This window comes from Pteropus vampyrus, unplaced genomic scaffold (genome assembly GCF_000151845.1).
Source record: "Pteropus vampyrus isolate Shadow unplaced genomic scaffold, Pvam_2.0 Scaffold75, whole genome shotgun sequence".
Classification (NCBI taxonomy): Eukaryota; Metazoa; Chordata; class Mammalia; order Chiroptera; family Pteropodidae; genus Pteropus; species Pteropus vampyrus.
The window spans coordinates 2,831,376-2,841,743 of NW_011888856.1; the positions used below are offsets into that span (position 1 = coordinate 2,831,376).

The window sequence follows — 10,368 nt, forward strand, 5'->3', positions numbered from 1 at the left end:
GAGAGTGTTTATCTTTTCATTTAGCAACAATATCTTCAAGATAACTATTTACCACTTTTCAAAGCATTATTGTTTGGTAAGTCTTACGTTAGGGAATACAATTTGTAAAACATCACCTTCCTCATTCAAAACCAAAACCAAATGAGGACTTAAAAATATGTTATTACGGAAGATGGTGACCGGAAAAAATGGCTATGTCCAATGAACCACAAATCTATCAAGGTGAAATGCCTTTGCTTCATTCAAGATCTAGAGTTTTAAAACCTCATCTGATAAATTTAACTGGATTTTCTTTTCTGATCGTGTTTAACCTCCAAATTTGGTCATGTACAATAGTAATTTTTATTGTACCTGGATATTAAAAGAAAAACCACCAGATTTTAAAGACAGATTAACAACCTGCTGAATTTAGGCTGAGAACTAAACAAATGGAAAAAATACTTATCTGGTTGGGTAAAGAAATTCAAGGGGTTCAAAACATTACGAAGGAAGCTATTTTTAAAAATCCTTAACTTGAAATGATAAAGTTATTGAAAGCTATTAGAGATCTTTCCTGAAGGCTAGTAAAAGCCTTAATGGACACATAGTTACAAATGAATTTCCTCACAGAGGTAAAGAAGTTATGATCAGAATCAGGATCTGAAGGAAGCATTATTTCAGAAACAGCTGTCTGTTCTAAGTGGTTTGGAGTGTTTGAGCTGATATATCCTGGTACTAGAGAAAAATCTGAAGCAATGTACCTAGTTGGGTACAAAAGGACTTACATACCTTTGACTTATTAAATTTCATTGTTCTTTTACATACATTTTTCTTTAAAATTTTAAGATAAATATTTGTTTATGCAGTATGAAACGATTTAGTTCATTAAGTGACAAGCTTAATAAGGCTGACATTCAATGGAAAACAGTGAAATCATTTACCTTTTCGTAACCAGAAAAACAAGATCATTTTATTACCTTCTTTCTAAGCGTCCCTTATTAAAGCTTGTGATTTGTATTAACGTAAGTAAGCCAAAGTGATTGTTTTTAATGCATTTCTTTGCACCACGGTGTAGTGGGCGGTCCCATCCTCAGTTAACCTTCAATACTCTGTACATACTATTCTGAAATACTGTGGTGAAGTAGGGCCTCTCATCCTTGAGCAAGATGCTACATAAGGGAGGGTTGGCCGTGTTGGAAGGGTCTTCTACATCCCAAATTTCAAGCATACTGCAGCCAGGCCTGAAAAAAAGGCATAGTAAACCATATTAAAAACGCATTCCTATCCAGAGGACACATATAAAGTATAGAGTAGACCCTTTATACTTGAGAGGCTAATTTATTCAACAAGCCAAAGATTTTAAAGCATCGCTTCAAAAGGCATAAGTTCGATATTTAGAGATAAAAAATGAAATTCAGCATGCTGCATTTTTCATGTTCCAGTTAACTAAATAATCAATGTTATTGAATCTAATAATAAAGGTTCAGTATATATTCAGATATATATATATATTTAAAAATTCATTTTCAAAACATAAGGCCCATTAGTAGTAGGATGAGACAAATAAAAGAAAAGCTAATATAATTCTCGATGAATTTTATATTTTTGAGCTTAAATTGATGTGGATTCGCATGAAAACATACAGTCCAAGACAGGGAAGGGAAGCTCTTGGGCCAAGTTCATGCTCCTCAACTCTTTCCCATTTTGCGTGACGCTATGAGTGGACTGAATGAGATAATATTTCTCACTTGAGAATATTTTCCTTAATTCTTTGAATATATAACAGCAGCTTTGCAGATTTTGACTGCTACGTCCAGCATCCGGGCCTACTCAAATCAGTTTCTTCCTTTTTCCTCAGTATTCGTAACACTGGCCCATGTTTTTGCAGGCCTGATAATTTTTGGTTGGTGATTGGACACCGGAGATTATAAATTGCTGTGATTCTGGAATCCGTTTTGTTCTTCTGATGACTGTCAACTTGTACTGCTCTGCTAGTCAGTTAATTTGCCTGGATCTCCTGTCCTGTGCAACCGCTATCTCTGCTCAGTTTTTTCCAGATCTAGCTACTTCTTCTCTTTTAGCCCTGTGTTTCTTTGTTTTTATCAGACAGGATTTGGGCAGAGTTAGACTCATATTTGAGCGGCCCTTCTTCTCTGTATTTCCCTTGCTCCTGGATTCTCCTCTAAATGTGTAGTTGATTTGCTATCCCTTATTTCTGTCCCCTGACTCCGCAGCCGTAGAGGCAGCGATGATTCTGCTTCCTTCTTCCTGGGGCGTGCAAGTGGGGAAATATACTTAGTCAAATGCAAGGAAATTAGCAAATCTCAAGGAGAGACATCTTGCCCTAGTTTCCATTGGGCTTTTACATTCAGATTTCAGATTTTAGTCCTGTGGGGCTCTTGCTTCTAAAATGCCCCCTTTAAATATTCAGCTGCTCTGATACTCAGGACTCTGTCATCTGTCCCCTCGAGCCAGTAAGCTATCCCTGAGGAAGGGGGGGGAGGGTTAAGAAGTGCTCTCAGGCGAGAAAGTTACAAAATCAGAGAAGTCCTTCAAGAGCAAATTTCTCTTAAGTGTCTCCCTGCTTTTCAGTCACTTTCTTGAGTTTTCAGTTTGTTTTTTTTTATAAACAGCCAAACTTAGCTTTGCATAGCATCCTGTTAACCGGAGCACATGCATACTGGAACTATGCCCTTGCTTTAAGGATTTCCATGGTAACTCTTAGTGAGGACAAAGTTCCAGTTCCCACAATTATCAGCTTCTGAGGCACCACGGAAAGTGAGGACATACTCATGGGCCCGTATTTCAGTTAATACGGTACCAAGCAAAGTGAGGAAAGCCTGTGTTTTCACCCATCTCTCATGACTGTAATCTCTGAGAGGAATAATGCAACCTCTTCTTGCCGACGTTAACAGAAATCCCTCCCTCAAACTGGATTCTTATGGGTCCTGTGTTCAATTTTTATGGGCCCCAGACATACCAGTAAGTCCTAAATTCAGCTTGTTCAAACTATAAAATCCAATGGGCACCTTCCACTATTTTCCTTACATGTCATGGTCTGAGAGCCTCTAGGCAAGGAATGTGTAATACTTCACAGAACAGAGTGTGGGGAAGAGCAGAGGCGGCCGATTTTGTAGAAACCACCTGTAACTTAGTGCTAAGAGATGGCGACACTTTAAATGTGCCTGCTGTTGTTACTACTAAACCCATGATAGGAATTACTAATTGGTCACAGCTATTTTTCAGTCTGAGCCCAGATAGGTGTCCAGCATCCTTTTCAGACGGGATCTACACTAATACTACCAATGAGCATCACCCCGAGAGAACATTTACTGCCCCCTTTTTAGACCCCATTCCTGGTGATCTCTGGCTACTAGCGATAGTTCTAAAACATTTTTTAAGTCTCAGAAGTTTAGATGAGTTCGTCTTTGCATAAACAATCGTCTGTATATTTAGAGTAACTCTTTACTGGGGTGGATTTATATGAGTTAAGAACGCACAGATTAGTGTACAGTTCCATGAGTCTGACGAAGGCATATATCCCTAGGACACACATGTCAATCAAGAGGAGCACTGCTATCATTCTAGAAAATAAAGAATAAAACAGTTCCCAGGTCCCTTTCCTATGCACCCTCCCACCCCCGCTATGCAAACAGTCAACTGCTATGCTGAGTTCTCTCATTGATCAGTTTTGTATGTTTTTAACCATCGAAATGGAATCACGTGTGATGTACTCTTTTGTTGTTTGGCTTGACTCAGCGTGTTTTTGAGATTTATCCTTTTCCCCTATATGTCAGTAGTTTGTTCCTTTATATTGCTGAGTAGTATTCCATCATATTAATATACAATTATTTCATTCCTTCTCTTGAGAGAGATTTAGGTTGTTTGCAGTTTGGTGAGCGATTATGAATAAAGCTGCTGTGATGTCCTTTGTGGACAGATGCTGTACTATCTCTTGTTTAGACTCCTAGCAGAGGTACTGCCGAGTAATGGGGTAGATATATGCTTCTATTTTATAAGAAGCCTCCAAATACTTCTTCAAAGTGGTTATCATTTTCACTCCCATTAGCAACATGAGAGATTTCCAGCTAAACTGTATCCTCAAACTTTTGGCACTTTAGTTTTTAAAATTTCATCTGTTCTAGACTATGTGTTATGGTATCCCATTGTGGATTTAATTTGCATGTCCCTGTACACTGACAATATTGAGCATCTTTTTATGTATTTGCTGGTCATTCACACATTTTCTTTGGTGCATTGTGTCTGTCCCAAGTCTTCTGTCCACTTTCAATTGTATTGCCTTATTATAAATTTGTAAAATTTCTTTATATAAACTATATACGTAAGTCCTTTAACAGATCTATGCTTTAAAATATTATCTCCCAGTCTGTGGTTTGCCTTTCCATATTCTTAACAATATCTTTTGAGGAAAAGATGGCAACTTTGATGTAAATTGCTTATTTATTTATTTATTTATGGTTACTGTTGTGTTCTAAGAAATCTTTATAATTTTAATTTTTACATTTCGTTCTATACTCCATGTCAAGTTAATTTCTTTCTATGTTACAGTATGGATTGTGGTTCAATTTTTATTCTATATGGATATCCAGTTAGATCAGCAACATTGTTGAAAAGACCTCTTTTCTATTCAAGTAAAAAATATTAGTTTTTAAATTTCTTTTGTGATTTTTTTTTCCTTGACCCATAAGTTATCCATGAGTTTACTGCCTAATTTCCAAATACGTATGGCTTTACCAAGTATTTATTATTATTTCTAATTTAATTCTATATGATTTCAAACCTGTTAAACATATTGAGGCCATTTTTACAGCCAGCACATTCTCTTTTAATGACTATTCCATGTGCCCTTTAAAAGAATGTGTATTCTCCAGCTGTTCCCTGTAATGTTCTATAAATGCCAATTAGATCAGGTTATTTGATACTGTTTGTTGTTCATATTTTTTATATCTTTACTGACTTTTAACCTACTTTTCTCAGTAAAAAAGAGAATGTTAACATTTCCGACAATGATTGAAGATTTGCTTATTTTTTCTTTTACTTCTGAATATTTTTACTTTGTGTACTTTAAAGCTCTATTTAGATGCATACATATTTAAGATTATTATGTATTTTTTGATGAATTAATCTTTTTGTCATTATAAAATATCTATATCTGTAGTAATATGTTTTGTTTTGAAGTCTTCTTTGTTTCATTAAATTTTAAATTAATATAATATGCACATATATTAACATTGTAAGGTTCCTGTTTCTCCTTTTGCAAGATGCCATTTCTTCCTAGACATATTTATTAGATATTAAAATTAGATATAAAAATTAGCTACTAAAATTTCTGAACTTAGCTTTTCAAAAATGTGTTATAGCCTCATTCCTAATTATCCATAGGAAAAATAAAAAATGTTTATGTTAGACTTACTACAACTAAGGGACTCAACTCAAGAAATCCAAAAAAAGGCCTCAAGATCTCAATTAAAAATTTTAGAGTTTTATGATTTTTTGAGATTTGAAATTCAGAAATTTAAAATTTTTAATTAGAAATATTTTTATTATGTCCTTTAAAGTTATGTGAAACTTTTCTCATAAATCCTATAAATCCAGTAATTTGGCTGTAGAAGCTGTATGTTAATATCTCATTCTGCTATAAATTCAAATCTGTATTTCTCGTGTTTAATAAAAATTATCATAAAAACGTGAAAAATTAAGAAAAAAGGCTACAGTTAAGATATCAAATTAAAATTTAAAGATCAGAAAACTAAAATACACTATATATTTATTTTTTAAATTAGATCCTACTTAAATGATCGTATAATTTTACATTTCTACATAAGATTATTTTAAATAAAATACCAGGATAATATTTTAATGGAATTTATTTAGAATAAAAATTCATAAAGAATCAAGACTACTGTAATAAAGTAAAACAGTTGTTGCTTAAAAATATACCATATCACATAGCACAGGGTTCATACTCACTTAGTTCTCACAACACACCACGCCTCTTCTAAAACATAATAATTCACATGTAACTCCACCAATTTATCTCTTACTTCTTTTGCAGATTTTCGACTATATGTGGAATAAACTATTTTTGTCCGGGCCCTTGAAATTAAAAAACAGGTTATAATTTTTTTAATATATGATAATAGAACAGATTAAAAAAAATTTGCTAGCAAATTAAAATCTCAACGCTCACGAGATGGAGCATTTATATCTATGACCCCAAACAGTATGAATTAATTTGGGGGTAGCAGTTTCCACATATAATATGGTACAATACATGGTACAATACATGGTTTACCCCAAATGGGAGTTTTTATAGAATCCTGAAAAAATAACCATTCATGCGGCAGACATTTCTTAGGATTTCAAGCATAGGATATGCCCAGTTTCCATAATCAGACATTAAATTTTAAATAATCTAAAATTTTACTGCTAATAATAGGCCAAAAATGCATCAAAAGGAAGAGATTACTCTGACAATTACTAGAATGATTAAAATATTTTTTAAGTCAGTCATTTCAGGAAAATAAAACTTTCAGACCTCAATGGAAACTAGTGTTCTAACCAGCTGGCAAAAGAGCACTCTAAACTTTTATAAAAGCATATAATATAGCAAATTCCAAGTACTTTTTCTGTCTGTTTAAAAAGGCTAGTTATTGGCCAGCAGAAATAGATGCAGAATGCTTTCTTAAATCAAATGGAGGGACTTGTGGCATCTACAGCAGGGGCTGGCAGACTAAGGCCATGGGCCAAATCTACTTCACCTCTTATACTACTACTGAGGCATTTTACTGGAAGGCGCACATGCATGCATCTCCCCCCGCCCACACACACACGTGCACACATGCACAGAAGCTAGTCATAAATATGTGCCACATTTTTCACTTTAAGAAAAGCTGGCTTTTTTTTTTTTTTTTCAGTTTGCAGCAGTTTATTAGGTTGCCAACCTCAAGTCTGCATCCTCGTAATGTGGATGATTCACAATGGGGTGAAGGGTAGATAGCTTGACGCTTGCCATCGTAGGCATGGCTCCTGCAAAAACAGCATCTGAAAAAGATTGCATTCCTTAATAACATGTTTTAAAGAAACCAAAAGTTACTCATCAATAATATCTGAACCCAAATTAAGAAAGATGAAGTACATTTAAATAATAACTATTGGTTGGCATCATTATTTTTCTTCATTTCTTCATTCAATATTTATTGATTGTCCACTATAATAGCTAACTTTTATTAAATGTTATCTTGGTGCCAGGAACTGTTCCTACTATTGTTACTCTCATTACACAATTTAATTTGCACAACTTTATAAGGTGGTTATAAGATGTGTTATTCTTGTTCTGTAGATGTAGTGACTTGCCCAAGATTTGCCCAGCTAGGAAGTATCAGAACGCACCCTCTTCACTACAGCTTCTTGCCATATCAAGCACTATGCTAAGAAATAGCACTGCAGAGACACTGAGAGACTGTTAGACTAAAGGGCACGTGTCATGGTTCATTTTTAAAACCACTTTTGTGGGTCATGAACTGTTGTCCTAAGGACTTGTCAGAGTAAAGCCTTGTTTCCTTCCATCGGATCATCTTTAAATATTCATAATTAAGATTTCTTAGCTTCCGTTTGACTGTATATAATTTGTACACTTCATGAAAACATTTCATTACTTGCTAGCAGTACTTTTTGCTGTAATGACAGGTTTAAATGCATGGTCTTTTGTATAACTAGGGAATCACCCAAATCTACTATGTGGCTTCAGTTCCAGTTTCGTCTTTTGGAAGACAAAAAGACCAAACGTTTACCTCCTGGCACTTTTAATTATGAAATTATGAAGGTTATTACCATTTTTAGTCAGCACAATAAAAATCACTAATAAGAACAAGCACATTATTTAGATCTACTATAAATAACTGAATGTTTACTTTAAAATATAACTAAGCAATCTAAATGTAACTTTGAAGTAAAATCTCTTTACGTGCTTTAAATGTGTATGTCAACTGAAGTAGAACTGTGTGTTTATTATTGCAAGATTCAATCATTCATAATGAAAAGCTCTCAGGCTGGAGCAGTGGTTCTCAATCAGGGGTGATTTTGTTTCCTAGGGATACCATCGACATCTGGGGACATTTTTGGCATCTGATAGGTAGAAAGAAGAGATGCTGCTAAATATTCTGCAACGCACAAGACAGCCCCTAATGTCAAGAGTGCCGAGGCTGAGAAAGCCTGGGCTGAAGTGACCTAAAACCCAGGGCCAGGGTCATCAGGAAGAAACTCTGAGGCCAGTCCAGGAAAGCTGGAACCGCTGAGGAGGAACATCAGTGCCAGGGAGAGGGGGAGAAACACTCTCCACACTCTTCTTTCCCCCTGGCAGTGAGAAAAACATGAAATGACAGGAAAAGAGTGGGATATTTTCCTATAAATATACTGAAGTATCTACTCAGCCTACTGTATGTGGTAGAAAAAAAGTACCCCTCTTGACTTTACAGAGCCTCAGTAACTCACGGCTTGTTGAGGGGACCCTAGGCTGGACTTCAGTCTCCATTCTCCTCTCAACTGAGTACCTTTGTGCAGTGCACGAACCATACGACCCTATGTGGTGACTGAAACATAAACACTAGTCTCATCCATACCATAAAGAGAGCTTCATGGTGCTTTTAATAAATACGTGGTAACTATGAGAGCATTCATAATACAGGGATGGAAAAGATTTATAAGACAATTAAAAAGGCGGCTAAAATGAGGTAGGAGTTTGTGGGAGTTATCTTAGAAAGGTAAGCTGCCAGACACAGGCACTCTCCGCCAGGAACTCAAGACAAACCCTGGAACAAACAAAGACTCAATAAAAGATTTACAAAGCAGGTACCTTTTAAAGCTTGGGAAAAGAACAGCTACAGAGCGAGCCTACTGTGTACTCCCCCTACCTTGCACAGGGGAAAATTCAGCAGAAGATTAATTTTAAAGTTTTGATTAAACTGGTCTGGGATCTCTGAGTGATGAAGCATTGTCATCTCCAAAAGCCACAAACCAAACATCTGCAATGATATTTTACCTTAACAGAAAAGTTTACCTCGATGGCTAATTAGTAAAGTGGTGACTATAAAAGAGACAAAAGATAAGAAGAAACTCACTCAAAGAGTCATGGGACATATTTAAATAAACCATAATAAAGAACTTGTGCCAAAGAAAACTACTAAACATTAAAAGTAGTCTTGGATGAGATTATAGATTACTTATAGAAAACACTATAGAACATACTTATTCTCTAGGAAGGTATTTAAAAATGAAATAAATATCTATCTGCCTGAGGTGGTTTTTGGAAGATAGGAAGAAAAAAGGCAAGCTAAACATAATATTTTAGAGTATTTAAAAGTTGGATGTATACTCATTTCTTTGGAATGATTTAGCGAAGAAAATATCCAGGATTTTAACTCTCCTGCACATGACTGGTTTGACAGAGTTGGAGCAGGTACCACTGACTGACAGAAGTTACTCCCCACAGGTAAAATTATCTCCTCCATTGGTCGGTCACAAGTTGTGATATTTTGTTATTAAAGACTTCTTTCTTTGTCATTTGTTAGGGTTAAAATACAGTAACAATCTCAGTTACAGCACACGGCTGTAAACAATCATTAATAACTGATGTTAATGAAAAATCTTTTGACAGCTAGGAGGGATTTAGAGAGGGTACAAAATCACTTTTTGAAAAGGTTGGATTTGGCAGACATTGCAATTAGCATGTTCAAAGTCTGTGAGAGTATAAACGACTCTGTGTGTGTTTTTAAATGTGTGATATATAAAACTAGCTACACACCTGGTCTGGTATTGTATTTGATCCACTGTATCAGTTCTTCCTGAGGCAAATTATTAAATTCCCCTATTATGCTCCATTGACTATGGAGGTTTGCACAACCTTGTAGTGACATTAATGTTAGAATGCCGAAGACAATATTCTCAAAACGAACTCTGCAAAAAAGCCATCCAAAGAGCTGAAATGGAAGAAACCATTTATTTATGATTCTTATATGAAGAGTGCTATAGGGTCAATAATAAGTTCTCACCTTGCTACTTAAACCCAGGTGGATTACCATTTGATAACCATTAAGAACACTGGTGACATACAGAACTATCACCTAGTATTTGAAAACAGCAAATATTTTAGAATTACAGGGTCCAGTTAAAAACGAAGCTTTCTTTCCTCTCAAGAAAATTAAGGAAGGAACACCTGATCCTTCTAGGACTGATTTACTACCAGGAATTAAGATTAGCAAATCACGATTTGGAAACATCCTAGAACTAACAGACATGTATATTCTTCTCAGGAAAATGAGCATTATAATACTCTAAGACAAGACTCCCATTGTCAAAACTAAATAAGGT

The 10,368-nt window shown here is 35.3% G+C and overlaps 1 protein-coding gene across 1 annotated transcript in view; it reads right to left on the bottom strand.

The window, feature by feature from the left end:
- Positions 1-1,069: 1,069 nt before the first annotated feature.
- LOC105293689 (probable C-mannosyltransferase DPY19L2) overlaps positions 1,070-10,368 on the bottom strand; it is an 80,203-nt gene continuing 70,904 nt past the window's right edge. Inside the window, exons 18-21 of the mRNA XM_011362514.1 lie at positions 9,803-9,977; positions 6,945-7,044; positions 5,971-6,096; positions 1,070-1,220 (exon numbers count right to left, since the gene is read on the bottom strand). Coding sequence (XP_011360816.1) covers positions 1,070-1,220; positions 5,971-6,096; positions 6,945-7,044; positions 9,803-9,977 — 552 coding nt within the window. The remainder of the gene's footprint in view (positions 1,221-5,970; positions 6,097-6,944; positions 7,045-9,802; positions 9,978-10,368) is intronic.